At 36.5% G+C, this 25,311-nt stretch overlaps 1 protein-coding gene across 2 annotated transcripts; it reads left to right on the forward strand.

Annotated features, from left to right (window-relative positions):
- Positions 1-432: 432 nt before the first annotated feature.
- On the forward strand, positions 433-17,622 carry deaf1 (DEAF1 transcription factor). 2 transcript variants are annotated; one of them, XM_051883373.1, is made up of 13 exons: positions 433-1,265; positions 2,346-2,443; positions 3,748-3,877; positions 3,966-4,112; positions 4,630-4,769; positions 5,006-5,083; positions 6,561-6,602; positions 6,681-6,804; positions 8,435-8,563; positions 12,862-13,094; positions 14,485-14,550; positions 16,664-16,753; positions 16,830-17,622. In XM_051883373.1, the coding sequence occupies exons 1-13, from the start codon at positions 1,070-1,072 to the stop codon at positions 16,923-16,925; spliced, it is 1,569 nt and encodes a 522-aa protein (XP_051739333.1). In that variant the 5' UTR covers positions 433-1,069; the 3' UTR covers positions 16,926-17,622. The 2 variants fall into 2 exon arrangements, with proteins under 2 accessions (XP_051739333.1, XP_051739335.1); XM_051883375.1 differs by having other exon boundaries at positions 435-1,265; positions 5,006-5,071.
- The last annotated feature ends 7,689 nt before the right edge of the window (positions 17,623-25,311 follow it).

The raw sequence follows: 25,311 nt of genomic DNA on the forward strand, positions 1-25,311 counted from the left end.
TTCTGACTTTATAACTCGCAATTCTGACTTTTTATCTCGCAATTCTGACTTTATATCTCGCAATTCTGACTTTATAACTCACAATTCTGACTACATCTCGCAATTCTAACTTTATAACTTGCAATTCTGACTTTATATCACACAATTCTGACTTTATAACTCGCAATTCTGACTATATCTCGCAATTCTGACTATATCTCGCAATTCTGACTTTTTATCTCGCAATTCTAACTTTATAACTCGCAATTCTGACTTTATAACTCACAATTCTGACTACATCTCGCAATTCTAACTTTATAACTTGCAATTCTGACTTTATATCACACAATTCTGACTTTATGACTCGTAATTCTGACTTTATCTCACAATTCTGACTATATCACGCAATTCTGACTTTATATCTCGTAATTCTGACTTTATAACTCGTAATTCTGACTCTATAACTCGCAAGTCTGACTTTATAACTCGTAATTCTGACTTTATATCACTCTATTCAGTAATATTAATTAATGTAATGTTTTTATTCATATAAAAATGATTGATTTTTCTTTTTTTGTTTGTTTATGGGTTCACAATTTGAAGTTTTTTATTGTATCTCTTGAAATAATAGACACAAGTAATGTAGAAATTAAGGATTTCTTTTTTTCTTCTTCTTTCAGATGTTTTAAGGATTTAAAAAAAAATGTTCAAATAATTTTTAAAACCACAAAACTTGTAGCAACTTTCAGAACTCTACATTTGTGTCACTGCAAATCACGTTGTTGTCAATAGTAGTTTCGTACTACGTCGTCTTCTTTCGGTAATTTCCGTTTTGATTCGGTAATTTCCGCTTGCTCTCCTTCCTGTGTTGATACCCGTCCCCAGTAAAGGCACTCGGAGGCCATTATCCTGCAACCATTTTCTTTTCTTTTATACTCGAAGACAGTTCGTTTTAATAAATCCATAATCTATTCATGCAGGTTGACTAATCGCTTCTTGGATACCTGCGCATTTACAAATCGTGAGGGACTTGCACCTCTCGACAATCCTTCGGATAATTTCGGCTGCTTTCGTGCGCCGCTGTTTTGAAATGGACGCGACTGAACCGGCGGCGAAAGCACTCGAGCTGGGCGACGCGTCCGAGAGCGCGTCTGCGGGAGAGGCTGTGGGTTCGGATACCGAATCGGAGGCCGAAGTCGCCACGATGACTGTGATGGGAGAAGCGGGAAACATCGACATCGCCGAATCCCTGCCGAACCCAGACGATGCCGAAACGGCGTTTGCAGGTCGGTGTGCGCATGTGCATCAGCTGATTTTGTTTGTTGATTACAATTTTAGTCCACATCATACGGTTTTTTAACCAATCCATCATACATTTAATCATCTTTATTCTTCGATCAGCATAAGGTTTGTTTAACCAACGTTAATATTATTAATAATCGTTTATAACATTGCCTTCACATTAAAAATCAAACTCTTAGAAGCAGTATTCAGAATGCAACTGCTAAAAAGTACCATGGTATTTAAAAAAAAATACCTTGGAGTACCATGAAAATAACATGGTGCATGAATATGCGTTTTGCAAGAAGATAAATTATATTTTTAGGGCCATTATTGCATTGTGACTGTTATAATTTTAATTAAACTATAATTTTTTTCACCATTATGAATATGTATTATGTTACTGAGAATCTTAATGATCTTAATACAGGCTTCATTTTCTTTATTCTAAACAAAATTTTTGAACAAGTTGGTTTTTGAAAGAAGTCTCTTCTGCTCACCAAGGCTGCATTTTTTTGACCAAAAATACTGTGTAATATTGTGAAATTTTATCACAATAAAATAATACTTTAATACTTTAATTCGGCAAGGACGCATTACATTGATAAAAAGAAGTGACAGTAAAAACATTTGTAATGTTACAAAAAAATTCAGTATCACAGTTTCCACAAAAATATTAAACTGCAAAAACTGTTTTCAACATTGATAATAATAATAATAATTTTTGTAATAAGTATCAATAATAATTAAGCAGCAAATCATCATATTAGAATGATTTCTGAAGGATCATGTGATGACTGGAGTAATGATGCTGAAAATTCAGATTTGATCACAGGAATAAATTACATTTTACAGTATATTAAAATTAGAAAACAGTTATTTTAAATTATAATAATATTTCACAATTTTTACTGTAGTTTTGATCAAATAAACGCAGCCTTGGTGAGCAGAAGAGACTTCTTTTAAAAACATTACAAAATCATAATTATTCTGAACTTTTGTAGTGTATGTGGTTTAATATTGTCATCTACCCAAAGTCATATAAAGTTTGAAGCAGCTTCTGTTTGTTCGTTTGTTTTTTGCAGAGATCACAGCCGTCACTGTTGGGGACGTTCAGAGTTCAAATGAAACCGTGTTCACATCCACAGTCGCCACAGCAACGTCCATCCCTGAACACGTGCTCGTAAGAGAAAAAAATATTTTTCATTTCAGGGTACGTTTTTACATGACAACGATATACTAAAAACAGAAAAGTTTTTCTTTTGCGTTTTTCGCGTACAGATGACGAAACGTTGTCAAAACGATCTCCATTCACACGGATCGGATCCGCGAAAAAGACTAAAAACGCTGTATTCTGCTGCCAGGCCAGTAGATGGCGATGTCACTTTGTAAGGAAACACTACGCGCCTATAGACTGAACACGTAAAACACATCCACATGAGTTCACCGTGTTTACAAATTCGCGTTTTTGTTGTTTACACAGAGACGATAATGCTATCGTTTTCAAAAACGTGCACTTTGAATCTTGTTTTCAAAAGTTTGCGTTTTAAGGCCGTTAATTTACATGACACCGGCATTTTGGGGGCCTGAAAACTATACCGTTATTGTCTGTGTGTAAACTACAAAAACTCTAATTTGTGAAAATTGTGATGTTATGCACATGCGTGTTTACGTGTTCAGTCTATAGGCGCATAGTGTTTCTTTACAAAGTGACATCGCCATCTACTGGCCTGGCAGCAGAATACAGCGTTTTTAATTATTTCGCAGATCCGTGTGAATGGGGATTGTTTTGATAACGTTGTCTGTATGCGAAAAACGCATTTTTAGTACATTGTTGTCGTGTAAATTTAGTACATTGTTGCCCTAAACTTTCATTGAATTGATTGACTGATTTCAATTTTAAAAAGTCAGGAAATTGACTAAAAATGATGCAGAACACATCAAATTATGTAAAATACTACAAAACCCAGATTTTATTTGTGACTAAAGTCATAGAGTTACAAATTAACGTCAGTACCATGTTACAGTGATGCCGTCAGATGACACGATACTTGATATAAACCAAAACCGTAGTACTTTATGATTACTATATTATTCATATACTATGATAAAACCTTCTTAGATGTCCAAAAATGTTTTGTTTTAATAATAATCGCCAAACACTTATTATATAATAAATAATAAGGTATTTAATAAGGTTGACAACCTTGTTGTAATGTTTCTGAAAATATCCACATATCAGAATTATGCATTTTACTATCTTTTTGTAGTTCTCTTCTATATTTTTTTTTTTTCACCATTTGACTTTTTTAACCTCTACTGAACCTCTTCAAATAAATCAGTACTGTATGATTTCTATATTTATATACCATGATTAAACCATTTTAGATGTTTGATTTCATGGTAATACCATAGTACATTAATGTATGAAGTAAACCTGCTGTCAAATTAATGTCAAATTTAATATTTCTCAACTGATTCACACAGACAGGCAGAACCACGCTTCAGATCGGAGACAGTCTGAGTACCCAGAAGGCCACGCTGATCGTGGTGCACACAGACGGGAGTATCGTAGACGCCACAGGCCTGAAAGGCACCGCGACACCAATGACACCGGGTACTTTTGAGTTTTAGGAACTAAACTGTAAGTCTTAAACTAAATGAAATGCAATATTTCTATATGCGTTTCTGTTTTTCCCTCTCAGGTCCTCAAACCCCGAGCACCCCTCTGACATCTGGACACGATAAAGACGGCTCCAAGTACAACTGGGATCCGTCGGTTTACGACAACGAGCTTCCTGTGCGCTGCAGGAACACGAGTGGGATTCTGTACAAAAACAGACTGGGATCAGGTACGCAGCGACCACAAGAGGGTGTCAGACGACTGCTGAAACTCACACATACAGCTGTGTTAGTCAGGGTAGAGCCATATTTAATTTGTGACAGGAATGGAAACGAGGCTGTGAGGGATAGAATACAGTGCGTTCAATGGATTGTACTGTTGTTTAACAACAATTGTTCAGCTGACGAAATGTAATACTTTTCAGTAGACAAAAACTCCATAAGACAGTTTTGAAAGTTGTGAAAATGATGTGATCCAGGACCTTTATACAGTGCGTGGCGTTGTAAAGACTGTACGTGTATCCCTCACAGCCTCGTTTTCATCTGTTAAATTCACTATGGCGTCTAACCAGAATAAGGTCTATTACCTTCGTGATCAGTCTTTGTAAAAACTTCTTAGGAAGTGTGCAGGAAATGTTACCATGAATTTTATGTACCATGAACTATGACACACTAATTACTATTTAGGATGAATAATATAAGAATTGGAGTGCCGCCAGAATGTTTTAACGTGACCTTTGACTGCAGGGGGCAAAGGGCGCTGTATCAAACACAACAATCACTGGTACACCCCAACGGAGTTTGAGAGTATGTCGGGGCGAGCGAGCAGCAAAGACTGGAAGAGAAGCATCCGCTACGCTGGCCGACCTCTACAGTGTCTCATTCAGGTCAGACCGGCCTTTGAAACACACACACATAATCACTACACAACACACACACACACACACACACACACACACACACACACACACACACACACACACACACACACACACAGCTCACAGCTCACAGTAGGTACCCTTTCCAAAAAATCCCCCTGTGATTCATTCAGCAGAACAGCCTGACTAAAGTGTGTGTGTGTGTGTGTGTGTGTGTGTGTGTGTGTGTGTGTGTGTTTTAACAGGAGCGTATTCTGAACCCTCATGCAGCGTCCTGTACGTGTGCGGCCTGCTGTGATGATCTGTCTACAGTGAGTGACATGGTGACTCAATCTCATAAATCATTTTCACACTGCTGACCTGGGTTATCATACACTGAGAATAAAAATGATATTTATTTATTTATTTATTATTATTTTTTTAAATGACAACTGAAATAAAAACTGCAAAGGAAGCAAAAATATAAATAAAATATATTATGAACTAAAATAATTTTTTATGGTTTATAGAAATGTGTGTGTGTGTGTGTGTGTATATATATATATATAATATATATTATGTTTTATATATACTATTGTACATATAATTATGCATTATTTAATACATTATATATGTATTACATATACTATTATTATAACATCAAATAATATTAAAAAATATTATTTAAAATATATATATATATATATATATATATTTATATATATGTATATCTTGTTTATTTTTTAATTTATTTTTTAATATTATTTGGTATTAATATTTATATAATAATAATAGCAGTTTATAGAATGTATGTAAGGAATTTATATATATAATAGAAAAGTATATATATACATTTTTAATATTTAAAATAAGACAAATAATATTTGACATTAATAATATTTATACAATAATAATATTTTGTATATATATATATATATATATATATATATATATATTAAAATTGTAATACTAATAAATATATGGTCTGTCTACAGTGGGTGACTCATAATCTTTATTAATTGTTTAATAATATAATATTAATATTATTTTATATTAATAATATTTATATAATAATAATATATAATAATAGTTTATGTATCTGTATTCGTTTATAGAAATTATATACAATTATTTATTTGATTATTTATTTATTTATTTATATATATATATATATATATATATATATATATATATACACACACACACACACTAATATAATATTAATAATATAATATATTTAAAAGAGAGGAAAAAATATTTAAATATGAAATATATATTTATAAATAAATATTAATCATATGTAAAAATAAATAAACAGCATATGGATATTGCATGTTAATCTATGCAAAAAAAGTTCCTCTTTCTTTATTGAGCAATTTATGTTTTTGACCATCTTAAAGGTGCAGTGTGTAAATTTTAGGAGGATATATTGACAGAAATGCAATATAATATACATAACTATGTTTTCAGAGGTGTATAAAGACCTCACATAATGAACCGTTATGTTTTTATTGACTTAGAATGAGCCATTTCTATCATACACCGCGGGTCCCCTTACACTGAAGTCACCATTTTGTGCCGGCATGTTTCTACAGTAGCCCTAAATGGACAAACTGCTCTACAGAGCGCATTTGCTTGACTGGCTTCTCTCTGCTGTCTCAAACGACGACATCTTCGTCCTGTGTTGGCCATCGTAGCTTCTCTATATTGCAATTCGCAACCTCACAAAATTGACACACTGCACATTTAAATTCAAAAGTGTTGCTTATTTCATTGATCCTATAACTCAAAACTCTCCTTCCTTTGCCTGTTTTTCTCCAGTGTGCCAAAGACGGGCCTTTCGGAGGGGAGAACATCACTATGGTAATTTGTAATGTCTGAAGTCTCAGTCGTGATGTCATATCGCTCAAGAGACTAATTCAGTGTTCTGGTGCCCTACAGACGGGCCCCGTCAGACTGTTCGTCCCGTATAAAAGAAGGAAGAAGGACAATGAGCGGTCAGCTTCTCCTGAGAAGAAGGAAGTTCAGTCTCCAAAGAACATCACCCTGGCTCCCGGAGCAACATGTAAGAGCCTCGTTCCTCTCTTCCTCTTCACGTTCACACCAAATATTAATATCCGTCTCAGATGAACTGATCACAGACTGTCAGTCGTGACAGATTACCTCCTACACCTGATATTCATTTTGCGGCTAAATGAAACTAAAATGACTAAATAAAATGTATTTTAAATATTGACTTAGCATGAGTTATTCAGAATATATATACTTTTTAAATTATAATATATAATTATAATAAATAATAATAAAATGATATATTTAAAAAAAATAAAAAATATAAATGTATTTTAAATATTGTATTTTAATTATAATATATAATGATAATAAATAATAATGAAACAATATATAATTATATTAAAAAATAAAAATATAAATATTTTAAATATTGTATTTTAATTATAATATATAATTATATTTTAAAAAATAAAAATAAAAATATATTTTAAATATTGACTCAGAATAATGTTTTTTAAATTATAATATTTAGGCCTAGTTATAATATATAAAAATTATAAAAAAATTAAAAATATAAATGTATTTTAAACATTGTGTGTGTGTATATATATATATATATATATATACACACAATGTATAATTATGATAAATAATAATGAAATAATATATAATTATTAAAATAAAAATATAAATGTTTTAAATATTGATTTAGCATGGGTTATTCAGAATATATATTTTTTAAGTTATAATATATAATTATAATAATTAATAATAAAATAATATATAATTATATTTAAAAAAAAATAAAAATATAAATGCATTTTAAATATTGACTTAGCATAGGTTATTCAGAATATAATTTTTCAAAATTATAATATAATTATAATATATAATAATTATATAATATATACTTAATATATAATTATATTTAAAAAATATATATATATATAAATGTATTTTAAATATTGACTCAGAATACATTTTTTTAAAAATTATAATATATAGGCCTAGTTATAATTTATTACAATTATATAATATATAAATATATAATATATAAATATAATATATAATTATACTTTAAAAATTTTAAATATATAAATGTATTTTAAATATTGACTTACCATCGGTTATTCAGAATATAATTTTTCAAAATTATAATATAATTATACTATATAATAATTATATAATATGTACTTATATTTTAAAATTTAAAAAAAAAAAAAATTGTGTAGGCCAGCAAACAGCAACACAAGCTTTAAAATAATATATATCACAAAATATATAAAATATAAATAAATAATATTCAAAATCAAAATTTATTATTTTAATAAACTAAAACTCTTACTATATTTTTTGCAAATATCATTAATTGCATATTTTATTTCAGTAAGATGCCGTAAATCAATTGCCATTGCAGTTTGTCAAAAATAGAAACTTCTGTTAGGTACAGGTACATAAATGGTGTCTAAGTTGGTTTGTGACCCTATCAGAATTGAAAAAGAATTAATAAAATCTATTTTTTTAATTATCAATCAGTATCTTATTATCAATTCCAGTATCCAGATAGAATATTGGCGGTTGTGACTCTCAGGTGTTATTCCGTTGAGTTTCTGACGTCAGGAAAGTGAGTAATTCTCCCAGGAGACACTGGAAGCGACTCACGACTGTCTGCCTGCTCTCAGTTACAGTGACTCCGTCCGGACAGATCACCACTTCAGGCACACTGACCTTTGACCGAACGGCGACAGGAGAGACGGCGGCCATCATCTCCGACAGCCCTGCACCCGCTGACGTCTTCACCAATACAACGGGTGTGTGGCGCATACACAGATACTACAGCCAAAGTGTGTTCTTATCACCAAAGATTGTGCTCAAAACACATACTTGCATACTACTGTTATGGAAGTATGCAGTATGGGATCTTTTGAAAAAAAAAAAATCTTGTGGGATTTTTTGAGTATGCATATTACTACATTTGCCAAAATGTGCACTATAAGGACAGAGCACACTGTGAGGATAATAGTATATCCCACAATGCAATGCACTTGGTTTGACCTTCCATTTCCAGTGTGGCATTATTTGTTCAGACTGGCATCAATTTGCATCAGAGGGTCATTGACTGGTCCCGTCGGCAGTCTGTGATCGTGACATCCGAGGTTGAGACTTTGTCCCCCTCTGAAGCCCAGGATTGGCCTCTTTCTGATCCTTTTTTAGCTGGAAACAAAAGGGCTGTTATTTTTAGGCCTCTTTGTGCGAGATGGGGGCCGTTTTGAGCCCAGTGTGAGTCTCAGATAATGAGTTGTTATGCGTTTTTGTAACCTGTCCAGTTGGGGTGACTTTTGTTAAATGGCACATTTGTAGGACAGAGGGTACATTGAGTCTGTCTTGATATGGGTCATGGTTGGACGGTACTATCTGTACCAAGATTTGTGTATTTTAATTCATCAAAGTGTTTCTAAATGACGTTATCTGCTGCATTAAGCACTGCTGATGTTAATGCACTAACATATGAGATTAATTAAATAGTTATTGCTCTTAAATTCACTTAATGCTGTTAGCACATGAAGCTAATTAGGGGCCAAGCACCAAAGGTGCGTAGCCACCTGTTGTATCCATTGGTGTTCTTCTTCTTTTGCTCTGTAAGTCTATGGCAGCCCATAGAACTGCTTGCGGGAAAGTTATGAAATTTGGCACACTGATAGAGGCCAGTCTGAACTGTCACCATAACAAATTTGGAGTCTCTAACTCAATCGCTCTAGCGCCACCAACTGTCCAAACTTGGACTTTTATTTATGCCAATAACTTTTGAACTGTAAGGGCTAGAAACAAAACTTTCCTCTGATTCCTTGGCTCAAGATGATTCATTGATTCATTTTCCATCATGAAAATTTTCCCGCCATTTTGAATTGTCCGAAAAACTTACTTTTTCTAACTCCTCTTAGGCCGCTGCTTCGATTTTCACGAAAATTGAACCAGATCATCTTCAGTTGTGGAATTCAAGTTGATTTGTCTAACCGTTTTCGAAAAATATGTGAACGAATTTTACGTGGCCTACTGGTCCGGAGATACAGAAACTTCTGAACAGTCTATATCGGCCATTTTGGGCGTCGGCCATTACAAATTTTGTAATAAAATGCTGTATTTTACGAATGCATGAACGTATCATTATTAAACTCGGTATGGGTCATCGGCGCGATGCCCTGAAGGAGTCTGAGAAGTTTCGGACCAGGGCCGAAAAAATTATTTACATGCTTATAATTTTGAATGTGGTTGATTTATTTTCATGGGATCATCTCCTTGGATTCCTGAATCCTTGCCGTGTCCAACGATACCAAACATTTTAGGTTTCGCTTTATGGTTAGTGCACCATTGTGATTAATTTTAAACAACATTTGCAAATATCTTAAAAACTGTTAGCCCGATCGAGACGAAACCACCGTAGGAAAATCGTAAACACAGGTAACTGACTATTCATTATTGGCCAAATGTCAAAATTTTGATAGTAAGTGGCAAAAACATGCAATCAGATCAGGTGTGGGTAATTTTTTGTGTTCATACATATAAATGTTTGTAACTCCTAAATGAAATGAGATAGTTTCACCCAATTTGATACACTTATGTATGGAGGCACTCTGAGAACACACACACAAAAACGGTGAAAACATGAAATTGGCTGTAATTATAGAACTGTTGGTCTGATTGCCTTCAAAATTGACATGCAGTGTCTTTGTCTCAGTTGCTATCATAGTCCAGTATGACATTGTTGGTCTGCTGCTAGCTTCCTTGTTTTGTGCTTGGCCCCTTAATTGCTGCTTGCAGCTATATTTTGACATTATAACCATTTCATTCTGTGAAGTTTTATTTTTAATTTTTTTTTAAAGGTGCAGTAAGTGATTTCTGAGAAACACTGTTGATATTTGAAATCGGCACCCAAACAAACACACCCCTTCATTCATTGCTCCACCCCCAAAATGCAAACTTTGGGCAAAAAACACAAGAAGTGCTTTTTCCCATTTTCGAACGGTCACCGTTGGCATATAATGCAACAAAGTTTGCTAAAGTCAACAGATTTTACTAATAGATCTACCAATCTCTGTTTAAAAATAAAATAACGATTCTGCCATCTTTCTAAAGTCATTTTTACACCCCTCCAATTTGGCTTCAAATCTCAGGCGAAAATTGTCATTTTGACCCTCTTCAACAAAATAGTGGATTTCTCAATAAATACTCATCCATGACATTTAATATTTTAGCTTTCTTCCTCATTTATGTATTTCTTTCACCAGAAAAAAAAAATCAATATCAAAATTTTTAGCCGGTTGACCAAAAATATTTACAATTAATTTTTCAACTACAGTATTGACAGCAATAGTTTCCATATATCGCTTTAAATCCATCTGTCAACATCTTTGCATTCTCGTTCTCTCTTTTCAAGTGAAAGGATCATGGTTTGACTTCTGTCTGAGGGTTTATTTTTGAAGTCGAGGGCAGTCGTCCAGTGTAGCTGTTTCGCTCCAGGGAGTGTGACCTCCAATTCAAAGCGGCTCTGTGTCACTGATGGACCGCTGTGCTCTGTGTCTCAGGAAATGATCGTTCTCTCCTTCTTTTTATCTCTGTCAGGTTCTGTGTGGCGGAATAGACTTGAAATGCTTCAGCACTTTTCTTTTAAAGCATCCTGACCTCGACTTGCTCAAACAGATTTGAGAAAATAACCGAAAAATAAGTGTGACCACAGCCCTGGACCGTAATATTACAGAAAAAATTCATTTCTGCCACAGGAAAATGGTGTATTCCCACATCTACAAAGTATTGATGTAGAGGCAGTGGCCTAGTGGTTAGTGAACTACCTCAGACACATTGATAATATTTTGTACATTTTATATATATATTACATTTTATTTCAGTTAATTTATGTTTATGTTATTTATATTATTTCAGGTAACACTTTTTTATGGGTTTAGTTTGATAAGCAGACTCTATAAAGTGATTTTTAAAACCATAATCCTTGTCACAAATGACTGGTAAAATCATGGAAATGTATTGATAAAATGTGGGAAACTTCAGGCTTTGTGGCATTTCACGATTCAGTTTCACCCTCTTCCACTCATTATCTCACTGTCCCTATTAATAAAAGTGACAGAAAGGCCAAAAATAAAAAGCATAATTCATATTCTCTCTCATAACCTCTTCACACTGTTTGAGTCCTCGAGTATGAATAAGTAAAGTACTTTTTTCTCAGATGTAATTGAAGGGTAGTCGGGAACTCACCGGGCCTTCAAACAAGTCCAAATGAGGTGCGTAGACAAAAAAAATCCAACACTTAAAGAGAGTCCGACACTCTACCAAAGAAAAAGTCATCAAATGCTAGATAAAAACAAAACTTTAAACAGGTTTCGGTGACATGTGACCTTTGTCAATGCCAAACTTACACTTTGTGACTTTGTCACGTGACCAAAACGTTTGCTCTTTTTTTCAGTAAAGTTTTGTTTTTATCTTGCATTTGATGACGACTTCTTTGGTAGAGTGTGCGGACTCTCTCGGAGTGTTTCTCAGATATAAGCCATGTTTAAGTAAGCAGATGTGTTTTACCTCAGGAACAGGTGATAAAGTGAACAGCAGGATGTCAGATCTGTTGAATTATGGGACAATTTTGAGATAAAACACACAGACTGATGTTTGATTGTGGCTAAAAATTGAGTATGTTTCATAAAAGTCAAAAATGAGTTCTCTTTGTCTCAATTGCTCCTCTTAGACAGCATTGAGATTCAATGGAGAGCAAGTGTAGTCAACATGAGACGTGTTTGTCTGGGTCGAGTCCGGGACGTTGCAGAAACACAACGAGCATGTCCTCTTCTGTCTGTCCGGCCCACATTTCCAAACCCATTTTGCCTTTTTTTTTTTTAGAACAACAAGCTTATAAAATGAAATGTGGGTCAGGGTTAAAGGGAGATCAGATGAGGACGGACTGTAAATGTATTCGTCAAGGTCGTACCTGTCAGAACGCTACAAAACCAGCCGTCCCAAAGGAACGTTTTAATCACTCATCACTCAGGAGACGTGGGTTAGGCTTCTAGCATCAACTTCATCTCAAATGTGTGTTTCTCCTCAGTGTTGACCACTCTTCCTGCGCTAGCGGTGGTCCCTCAGCAGGCCGTGGTGCAGTCTAAACCCCCTCCGACCGGGACGCTAATGAACGGGTTGGAGACGGGTGAGCAGCGCACGTGGCTTCACCTGGAAGAGATGGCCAACACACTGCTCAGCAACGTCCAGCAACTCAAAGTCCTCATTGCACAAGCCAAACAAGCCAGTCAGAGCGGAGCGCATGTCGGCATCAGAAAAGAGGTTAGAACCACAAAACTGCTCTCAGATCAGTGTTCATGAGGTCATATCATGAAATAATAGTTTAACAAACTTAAAACATTCTCCCTAGACTAAAAAGAGCATTTATTGAAACTAACCTGCAAAAATCACCCATTGATGGTTGTGATGGCATTACCACGAATACACATAGAAATTAGATAACAGAGGGTGTTTATACCCAGCTAAGTAAGGAATAATGCTTCGCATCATGTGGTTCTTTGCCTCCATGTTAGCTGTGCATTAAACGATTTTGAATGTGAATGTGTCTGTGAAGTTTCAGCTCAAAATACCCCACAGATCATTTATTATAGCTTGTCAAATTTGCCCCTATTTGGGTGTGAGCAAAAATAAGCTGTTTTTGTGTGTGTCCCTTTAAATGCAAATGAGCTGCTGCTCCCGGCCCCCTTTCCAGAAGAGGGCGGAGCTTTAACAGCTCGCGTTTCGGTTGCTCAACAACAACAAAGCTGGAGAATCTCACGCAGCCAAAATGAGGATTGTCAGTAACGGTGTTCAGCCTTACATTGTTCAAACCGGAGTCGACACTGATGGAGAGACTCAGGAAGAAGTTACAACTTTTAGAATGAAACTGGACGTTTCTGAATGGTTAGTGGATAAATTTATGTAGTTGCTGTGGAGTTGATTCAACTCATCTACTAGCATGTGCCGTCATGGTAATCTTTTGTGCAAATCCAGCGTTGAAATGACCCTCATTTGTGAAGCAGTCCGGCGTAAAATGACGACATGGTAACAACACTCTACTACAACAACTCTTCCTCTTCTCTAAAGCAGCCCAACATGGCCACACCCCCTTTGTAGCGTGTTCCTGGGGGCAGGGTTTATGTAAATTTTATGTGAATTACTTTAAAAACAGCAATGTTCCCCCTCATTGCTGAGAAATATAGTGTAGCGATTCAGTAGCAAAGCTGCTCCTGAATGTTTCTGTGTGTGCTCAGCGGGAAGGCCTTCCAGCCAATCAGAATCAAGTATTCAGACAGTTACAAGTAGTAACATTTAACATCTAAAATGTTTCAGAAAAAAACATTCCGTGAACAATGTATAAATTATGTTTTAAAGAACATTGTTAATGACCAGATGACACTGAATGAACGTTCTATTACTGTTACTGGAAGAATGTTTGTTTATAACTTTGAGAGAACGTTGCTAGAACATTTTGATAACATTCCGTTAGCTGGGTATATACATGTGCAGTAGCAAAATGGCCACAAAAGTGTGAAAAATGATCATGAAAAACCAAATTATGGCTGTTTTGGGTCTAAGAAACCTTTACAGACATTATACGTGGATCTGAGGGGAAATGTTTATCTTATTAACCCTCTGAAGAAGTATCATATATCATGTTCTTCTCTCTCAGTCCTTTCAGAGTCAGTTGTCACTCAGTGAAGAACCTGAGGGGAAAATCACTGAAATTATCATTAAGGTAAGTCTCTCTCTCTCTCTCTCTCTCTCTCTGTTATCATATTAAGTTTCAAAACCAGTGTTATTTTAGTATCATTGGTATACTATTATAGTTCATAATAACATTTTTAATTAGATTTTATTTTTATATTTTCTTTTGTTTTAATTTTAGTAAAATGTTTTGATTCGTTTTTTAAAAATATATCTATATAGTTTTTATTAAGTTTTAGTTCATTTTGTTGTTTTAGTACTTATTTTAGAACTTAAACTAGTCAAAAATAACCCTGGCTAAAACAATAGTGGCTGAAGAGCTGGAGATTTTTTTTTTTTTTTGCGTTTTCTCCTGTAGTTCAATTTCTGTCTGCCTTTTGTTTGTGAGCGTGCAAATACATGCTGACAGACCAATCATTCCATCAAAACAAGCGTTTACGGTTTGGCAGTCATGGCCGTATTCACCGTGCCACCAAATACTGGTCCAGGTTTGTTTTCATTCAGCCAGTAGGGTTAGGGCAACAGATATGCAGTCACAAGTATTAGATAATTTGCCACGGTGGCTCATCAGATTTGACAGATCAAAGCTTTGAGTTTTATAATGTGGCTCATGTCATGCTCTGCTGATGTAGTTGAAGTTCTCATATGCGTACATCGATGAGCCGGACGCCGGTGGTGTAGAAACACTCATGACTGTCACACACCATCACCTGCTGTGTTTGGCAGGTGGTTTGGTTCAGATGTGATCGAGAGAGAGTGAAGCAGGACTATCAGAATCTGCAGCTGAAAAGCAGGAGGGCTGTAAACATACAGATGCTCTGCTGGAAAATGCCAACAGATCCCATTCAGAGAATGAAAACCTGTCTTTCCTTGTTTAAAATGACAGTCTGTGTTGAGGCAAAAATTAACATCCTGGCATTATTTACTCGTCCTTGTATTGCTCCAAACCTCATTTTGTTCAAGTTTCTTCATGGAAAACAAAAGAATGTCCTGGCTGTTCTTCATTCGCTTGGATGGAGATATGTGCTTTAATATTTATAGTGTTTTGACTGACTGAAATTCATGTTTTTTAACTAGAAAAGCAAACTTTGAATGTTGACTTGACAAACTTTGAAAGTCCATAGGATGGAGAGACAGTTAGATAGGCTGCATCCAAAATCACATACTCTCTTGAGTAGGTACTTATTTTGAATAAGTAATTGTTTCACGGCCGCTAAAAAAGTATGTTCTATATAGTATCAGTGTGTGTAGTATGAATGTAATCCCGATGTACTACATTTGCCACGTTGCCCTTATCATGTGACCTACCAGCATCGGTTATGTCGCTTCACTGCCATTCACAAATCCTCTCCCGTGGCGTCATGGGTAAAGTGTCCATTGTATGCACTATTCAGAATCTCACCGGAAGTAGTAGGTCATCCAGGTACTTTTGCACAGTTTTTTATGAGTACTGTGAATTCGGACTATTTTTGGATGGGTGGGTGGATGGATGGATGAATAGATAGATGAATGGATTGATAGATAGAACGCTGTTGAGCGGATTCTTAAACACCTCTGATTGGCCATTGTGTTCACGCGCTCAACATATATGTCTGTGATTTGCTACAATGATCAGTGCTTCAAAAACATGACATAAACAGACATATATGTTGAGTGCGTGAACACAATGGCCAATCAGAGACATATATGTTGAGCGCGTGACACAGTGGCCAATAACAGACATATATGTTGAGCGCGTGAACACAATGGCCGATAACAGACATATATGTTGAGCGCATGAACACAATGGCCAATCAGAGACAAATATGTTGAGCGCGTGAACGCAATGGCCAATCAGAGACATATATGTTGAGCGTGTGAACACAATGGCCAATCAGAGACATATATGTTGAGCATGTGACACAATGGCCAATAACAGACATATATGTTGAGCATGTGAACACAATGGCCAATCACAGACATATGTTGAGCACGTGAACGCAATGGCCAGAGGTGTTTACGAATCCACTCAACAGCGCTCAAAGCGTCACATCTTTAAAATTTCAGTATGCACTTGGTATCGAAGTCAGTACTTTTGGCAACACAGATAGATAGACAGACAGGTAAACAATTCTACTAATATTATGTTTTCTTGTGTGTTTCAGCACACGTGTGTGAACTGCGGTCGAGAAGCGTCCAGCGAGTGTACGGGCTGCCATAAAGTTCATTACTGCTCTGGCTTCTGTCAGCGGAAGGTAAGACCAACCCGAGCGTTCACTTTCGTATCACACCAGCTAGAGCCACTTTATTTTTGGATCCGTCTTTCTGCAGGACTGGAAAGAACATCAGCTGAGCTGCTGTCAGCCGAGCACAGCCGTCAGCCTTCAAGAAGAGGCTCAGATGGAGGTGGAGAAAGGGAAGGTCTAGCGCTCCACACCGCAGGACCTCGACGTGCACCGTATGACGTTCAGATGGGTGATCGCTTCCGTTCGTGTTTTAGTTTAGCTAAAAAGCCATGTAGTAGCAGCTTCCTTACACACTGTGAAATATTAAGCATACGCAGATGGCGTCGCTACTTTCTGTACCATGTGAATGGTTTCACCCTCTTACTATGGATTTTGTATGTGAAAATAATCCTTAATGGGATAGTTCACCAAACATGATTTACTCACCCTCATGTCGTTCCAAACCTGCATGACTTTGAACACAAAATTATTTTCATACAATGAAGACATAAAATGACCAGAGGCTTTCAATGCTCAACTCTGTTCTATTAAATCTCATTTGAGTACTCATGTTGTATATGGAGAGCAGAACGAGTCATATGGAAAACTTTTATGATATTTTTATTGTGCTGTTTTAGGTAGACAGCCCTTGTCCTCATACAATGAAATTGGAGCAGCTCGGACATTCTTCAAAACGTATTATTTTGTGTCTTACAGAAGACAGTCAGTCAAATGGGTTTGGAACAACCTGAGGGTGAGTAAATGATGACAGAACTGTTATTTTAGGTGAACTACTACTTTAATTAAGATAATAATATAATTTCAGAATCTAATTATAATGAAGGATTACATTTTTACAGTGTTTTCAACACAAAACAGAAATAAATGGGAAAATCTGAGTTTTTTTGTGCCTCTTTATTCACTGGATTTTGGATTTGAGGGTACACACATGTAAAGTGCATTACCATGATAACCTTTTTTAATGGATATGGCACATTGCAGAGATTAGCTGAGCTTTTCTCCTGCTGTGAACTGCCACACAACTGACCCGTCTGAAATAATCCAGACCTAAAGCTACGCAAAGCTAACCTGGACACACATTAGTGAAAGGAAAGCAACCTCACCAGCCTTCACATCATTTTCTCGAATTTGTTCACCTAAAGAAGCCATACCATACACTTGCCGCATAGTTCATAGCATCTTTTTCTTTGAGGTCAACTGGTTAGTTGAGTTTTTTTTTTTGCACCCAAAATCATCATAATTTAGCTTTTCATGACCATTTTCCACCTTATTTCTGGCTGTTCTGCCAATGTAGTTGTACAACCTCTGAATGATCTTTGTTGTGATTGGCTAGACTCTTCGCCTGTAAAAATATTTATAGGCCAACAACAGACTCTAAAGCAAAGCTGCTTCACATTGTGACAGATTCATAAAACATTTGGTAGACAAACTGTTAAAATCAGAATGAAATGATCAGACAACTTGGTAAAAATAAACTTCAGCCACTCTATTCAGTGGCAGTATACAGTATATATATATATGTCCTTTTTACTACCTAACCGTGATTAGATTGTTGATATGTAAATGTAGATGGTCATGTGTTAATATTGTCATCTAGCCGATGCCAGAAAGTGAAAGAAACTATTTTTGTAGTTCAGTTTCAATAAATGCAATTTTTTACTACACTCTTAAAGGTGCAGTATGTAATATTAACAGCTAGTGGTTGAAATGGGTACTGCAGTCAAAATATTGGAGAGAGTTGTTTCTCATGCCCCTCCTCCTCAGACACACCACGCTGGTTGCCAGCAGTGTTGCCAAGTCCATGGTTTTCCTGTGGAATTGGGCTATTTTAAGTTGTTGCCGCGGGTCAATTTTCCACCCCCGTACATATGATTTCAGCACTCCAACAACTCCAAAACACCTCCCAGATGTACAAACCAGATTCCAAAAAAGTTGGGACACTGTACAAATTGTGAATAAAAAAGGAATGCAATAATTTACAAATCTCATAGACTTATATTTTATTCACAATAGAATATAGATAACATATCAAATGTTGAAAGTGAGACATTTTGAAATGTCATGACAAATATTGGCTCATTTTGGATTTCATGAGAGCTACACATTCCAAAAAAGTTAGGACAGGTAGCAATAAGAGGCCAGAAAAGTTAAATGTACATATAAGGAACAGCTGGAGGACCAATTTGCAACTTATTAGGTCAATTGGCAGTGTCTCTCAGAAGTCAGGATGGGCAGAGGATCACCAATTCCCCCAATGCTGCGGCGAAAAATAGTGGAGCAATATCAGAAAGGAGTTTCTCAGAGAAAAATTGCAAAGAGTTTTGAAGTTATCATCATCTACAGTGCATAATATCATCCAAAGATTCAGAGAATCTGGAACAATCTCTGTACGTAAGGGTTAAGGCCGGAAAACCATACTGGATGCCCGTGATCTTCGGGCCCTTAGACGGCACTGCATCACATACAGGAATGCTACTGTAATGGAAATCACAACATGGGAATTCTCAGGAATACTTCCAGAAAACATTGTCGGTGAACACAATCCACCGTGCCATTCGCCGTTGCCGGCTAAAACTCTATAGGTCAAAAAAGAAGCCATATCTAAACATGATCCAGAAGCGCAGGTGTTTTCTCTGGGCCAAGGCTCATTTAAAATGGACTGTGGCAAAGTGGAAAACTGTTCTGTGGTCAGACGAATCAAAATTTGAAGTTCTTTTTGGAAAACTGGGACGCCATGTCATCCGGACTAAAGAGGACAAGGACAACCCAAGTTGTTATCAGCGCTCAGTTCAGAAGCCTGCATCTCTGATGGTATGGAGTTGCATGAGTGCGTGTGGCATGGGCAGCTTACACATCTGGAAAGGCACCATCAATGCTGAAAGGTATATCCAAGTTCTAGAACAACATATGCTCCCATCCAGACGTCGTCTCTTTCAGGGAAGACCTTGCATTTTCCAACATGACAATGCCAAACCACATACTGCATCAATTACAACATCATGGCTGTGTAGAAGAAGGATCCGGGTACTGAAATGGCCAGCCTGCAGTCCAGATCTTTCACCCATAGAAAACATTTGGCGCATCATAAAGAGGAAGATGCGACAAAGAAGACCTAAGACAGTTGAGCAACTAGAAGCCTGTATTAGACAAGAATGGGACAACATTCCTATTCCTAAACTTGAGCAACTTGTCTCCTCAGTCCCCAGACGTTTGCAGACTGTTATAAAAAGAAGAGGGGGATGCCAAACAGTGGTAAACATGGCCTTGTCCCAACTTTTTTGAGATGTGTTGATGCCATGAAATTTAAAATCAACTTATTTTTCCCTTAAAATGATACATTTTCTCAGTTTAAACATTTGATATGTCATCTATGTTGTATTCTGAATAAAATATTGAAATTTGAAACTTCCACATCATTGCATTCCTTTTTTTATTCACAATTTGTACAGTGTCCCAACTTTTTTGGAATCGGGTTTGTACAAATTCAGTGGAGAATTCAGCCGCCCAATGGAGCAAATCACATCAGGCTACTTTTGCTGCACAGACATGGCAACCCTGGTTGCCAGTTTGAGAACATGCAACAGGAATGAGCGCAATTGACAATGGAAGGCGACGAGCCTTATTCTGTAAGTTGATGAGTTGATTTATCCACATTTAATATGCCTCTGGACATAGACCTTTTTAAATGGATGCCGGGGCTTTTTAAGTCGGGTAGAATCTGCAATCTCTGACCCAGTTCGTTTGCTGGCTTCCATGGCTGCAATACGCTGTGTTTTCCTCCAACTGGCAACCCAGGATGTCGAAATACTATTGGGTAAATTGGCAGTGGGCGGGATCACACAGACCAAAACAAAAACAGACATTCCCACACGGAACGCATATTTCAAAGTAGAATAACTGGCATGAACTAAGAATGTTTCCTATATATCTGCAAACATATTATTGTATTTTTGTGCTTTATACAGTCAAAAAAAAAATACATACAGCACGTTTTAAAAATAAAGTTTCTAAAAAGGGGGTTGTGTTTTAAGTGATATTTTAAGTTCTGAAAGTTAAAGTACTTTTTTCCTACTACAGTGAACTTTTACCTCCTTCAAATGGCATCTTATAATGACCCGTTTAAAGTGTCTGATTCCAGTCTGTGGCACTGAAAGTGTTCAGACACTCTATTGCTTGTGCCAAATGTATTGAGTGAGTTTCTTTAGTGGTTTCTAGCTCAATTTTGGAGATCATCTGAATACACTACACAGCCTTCACTTCAGATTTCCCATGAGCAACCTTGGCTGATAGTTTGCAGCAGGACTGTGTTTTTATTACCTCCCATTTGTACCTCAGTGTCCAAATGCGAATCGATACACAAGGATAGAAAATTGTTGGGGGAATTATGGGAAGGGCGCTCAACGGTTTCAGCCAAAGTATTGCCAGTCAGGGATGCCAGAATCATCTAAAGAGCCACATCCAAACCGAACGGCAGTAGTTTTCTATTACGCAGGTCAGTGAAGCAATGGATGCTACACAGAACAAATATATCAGTGGGTTTTATGACACATGCAGGATTGTTTATACTGTTGTTTTAAAGCTGAAACTGTCTAAGGACTTCTTGGAGAAATTTGACCTAGAAAGTTGGTAAAAAGGTTGTGTTTTAGCAGAAGAACTAGCATAAGATACATAATAGATGCTTTGCTTAATATTTTTCTTTTAAAATGTTTACAATTTTCTAAACATATATATATGATTAAAAACTGTGGTTATAGTCATGGTTGAAGGCCTCTTGTACCTTATTGCTTAAATTGAGAAAGTTCATTATAGTTTCAACAAAGCTTTGTAATCATAAACATTCCTATTTGGGTGGTAATTTTATCTGTCAGCGGGTAATTTGCTCCATTATTTTGTAAGGTTGAAAGGAAAAACAGGTTTTTGGACATTTAGATGACTTTTTACCTAACATCCTCAGGGAAATGTCCGAATAGGGTGTATATGTCTCTGGCCTTCTAACTTGCTGACCTCAATTTTCTGTGAGTTCAAGCCCTGTTTGAAAAAACAAAAATGGCAATCTAAGCTTAAAAGCCATTCTGGCTTAAATGTTTACTATTGTAATAGAACCATATAATCACAGTAATCATAATAATTCAGCTTCTGTGGTAATGGATAAATGCTGTCAGTAGAGCTTAACCTGTATTAAAGCCGGAACAGCTGTCTTCAGCAGAAGTCTTGGATGAAGGGAGATTCTCCAGGGTTGTCTTGTCGAATCTTCCTCCTTTCACTCACTCTCTGTCAGTCTTTTTTTTTTTTTTTCCCATCTATTTCTCATCATCTCTTTATATGTGTTCTCATATCAAGGTCAGATTGCTCTCTTAAAAACCTGGTATGCAAAAATATCCTCGTGAGAATTTATGACTGTCTAGGACAAACTGAACAATAAGAACCTTGCAGAAGTTACTTAATCTTTGGAGGTCTTTCAAGTCACGTTTTCCGGACAAGAAGCGAAAATATGTCCTCATTTACATTTACTCACCCTCATGTTAATTTTTATATTTACTTCGTCATGTCTCGTTCGTTTATTTTAGTCAAGTTCACTCTGAATAAAACACAATTGGTTTAGCACGTAGCTTAGTTCAAGTTAACTTATTCACGTCAAGTTTAAATATTACGTTTGTTGTGTATAAATAAGATTAATCTCGTGATTTTTGTGTAAAATATATTACTCATTCTCTTTTATATTTTATTCCTTGTTAGTAAAGTAGTAAACACCCACACTAATATACGTCCCCTCCTGTGTAGTTACCTTTATTTTCCACCTTATCTATTTTCTTTTCATACACCCCAGCGGGAGAACACGGACAACCGGAGGTTGTTCTCGAAAGATGTACGCCGTCAAAGTGGTTCCCGCCCGGAACCTGTTGAGATGTGACATTTACACTAAAAGCTTTTCTTATTTGCTGGCATTTTATATAAAAGCCTATTCACGTATGTTAATAATGAAGCGGGTTGTATTACGGGTTTTGCAGAAAAGATCCTGCTGAATTGTTTTTTTCGATAAGAGATTTCAGTGTGTAGAGTTTATTTGTGGAAAGCTGTGGTGATCCTAAATGAAACTTAACTTAATATGAGGAAGTTTCTTCACTGAAACAGGTAATATTTTTAAAACTTTTCATAGAATAAAAGTAATTTGAAAGCGCTCAGGCTTGGGGTGGGGCTCTTTTGACCTGAGCCAGGAAGCAATCGCCTACGTAACGATGGAAACAACCGCCCAGAAACTGCATAGCAACGTAAACAACCAATCAGAGCACCTCAGTAACCACATAGCAACGCCCTGGGAACCACTCAGAACACCCTAGTAACTGCATAGCAACATAAACGAACACCTCAGTAACTGCATAGCAAACGCCCTGGCATGGCGGCAGAGTTTTGCAAAGGGAAAAAAAAACGTTCACAGTTTCCTCAAAACATGTAAAAAGTTTACTTTATATTGTGTCTTAACTTATAACCAAATCTAGATAAGCTTTACCATTGCTTCTGATAATCTGGTATTGATTTTTAGATTCAGTCCAACTTACAGGAAATAAAAATAGATTGATCTCATTAATTGTGTCTCTAAGACAGCAATGAAATGAGGTAAAATTGAAGCCTGAAGTCTCCTGCTTCTCAGATACAGTATTTCTCCTCAGAGATTAAGTAAAATCTTATTGTCAAAATGTGCTCCGTTTTACCAAAATCGCAGATGCAGTGATGTCAATATGAACTCAAATATTCCCATCAAATCATCTGAGCTTTATATTATAGCTCTATACTTTGTACTGTAGGTCAACTATTTACTCATTTGTGATTATTTTTATTTCAGAGAAACAACTGAGACAAAGTAAATATTCAATTGAGACCTCATGAACTTTGAAAGGGTATCAAGAGGCTCTCTACGGCTCCATATGGCGTAGAGCATCCATTTGAGCCTATGTTTTGGTCATTCTTAGACTGCTTGATGTCTTTCAGCTGTCTCAGGTGTTGTTTGACAGGTCTCAGTCTTTTTGCATGAGGAGAGAGTGGGTGGAATGAACCTGGACAGGCTGCCGCTGTAGTTTTCTGAGCATAATAAGTTTCGACGTGTCTCATTTTAAAAGCATCAGGAAATACATTCACCCCCCTTTGCGCCACAGAAGGACATGCGTCACCATCTCTGTTTGACCTTGATATCACTCTTGGCTTTACTTTTAAGGAAATTACATTTTAATGTTTTTAGAATTAAAAAACTTCCTCGCATAAAGAATGGAGGAGGAAACAAACGGATGACAGAAGAGGTTGTTGACATTTTATCGAAACGAGTACCTACTTAGTCATCAGCATGTGGGAAAAACCCTTGTTATGTGAATCTGACAGACTGTAAATAATTAATAGTGATGGAATATTTTGCTTTAATAATACACATCCAGCTAATCTCTGCTTGCTGTCTTGTTTTTTCTCCCTAGGTCAGGGGTTCTGAAACTTAAAAATCCTACATTCCCCTAGTATATCCGGGAAAATATTGATGGCTCCATAAAGGGTTAGTTTACCCAAAAATGAAAATTCTGTAATTAATTACTCACCCTCATGTCATTCCAAGAATGAACCTCATTGGTTCTTGCAGAAGCGTAACACGCGAGAATGAACCTCATTGGTTCTTGTGGAAGCGTAACACGTCAGAATGAACCTCATTGGTTATTGTGGAAGCGTAACACGCGAGAATGAACCTCATTGGTTCTTGTGGAAGCGTAACACGTCAGAATGAACCTCATTGGTTATTGTGGAAGCGTAACACGCGAGAATGAACCTCATTGGTTCTTGTGGAAGCGTAACACGTCAGAATGAACCTCATTGGTTATTGTGGAAGCGTAACACGCGAGAATGAACCTCATTAGTTCTTGTGGAAGCGTAACACGTGAGAATGAACCTCATTGGTTCTTGTGGAAGCGTAACACGTGAGAATGAACCTCATTGGTTATTGCGGAAGCGTAACACGCGAGAATGAACCTCATTGGTTCTTGCGGAAGCGTAACACGTCAGAATGAACCTCATTGGTTCTTGCGGAAGCGTAACACGTCAGAATGAACCTCATTGGTTATTGTGGAATCGTAACACACGAGAATGAACCTCATTGGTTCTTGCGGAAGCGTAACACGTGAGAATGAACCTCAGTGGTTCTTGCAGAAGCGTAACACGTCAGAATGAACCTCATTGGTTCTTGCGGAAGCGTAACACACGAGAATGAACCTCAGTGGTTCTTGCGGAAGCATAACGCAAGAATGAACCTCACTGGTTATTGCGGAAGCATAACACGTCAGAATGAACCTCACTGGTTATTGCAGAAGCGTAACACGCGAGAATGAACCTCATTGGTTCTTGCGGAAGCGTAACACGCGATAATGAACCTCATTGGTTCTTGCGGAAGCGTTGTGCGAGAATGAACCTCATTGGTTCTTGCGGAAGCGTAACATGCAAGAATGAACCTCATTGGTTCTCGTGCAACAAGCAAACATGCTTGAGCTTCTGTCTACCACATATAACCATTCATGTGAGTTGATGAATGGTTATATGTG

This window comes from Ctenopharyngodon idella, chromosome 24, assembly GCF_019924925.1.
Source record: "Ctenopharyngodon idella isolate HZGC_01 chromosome 24, HZGC01, whole genome shotgun sequence".
Lineage (NCBI taxonomy): Eukaryota > Metazoa > Chordata > Actinopteri > Cypriniformes > Xenocyprididae > Ctenopharyngodon > Ctenopharyngodon idella.

Coding starts and splice junctions, on each gene's coding strand:
- deaf1 (XM_051883373.1), top strand. CDS start 1,070: ATGGACGCGACTGAACCGGCGGCGAAAGCACTCGAGCTGGGCGACGCG. Junction 5,084..6,560: donor TGTCTACAGTGAGTGACATG/GTGACTCAATCT, acceptor GTTTTTCTCCAG/TGTGCCAAAGACGGGCCTTT. Junction 8,564..12,861: donor CGTCTTCACCAATACAACGG/GTGTGTGGCGCA, acceptor GTTTCTCCTCAG/TGTTGACCACTCTTCCTGCG.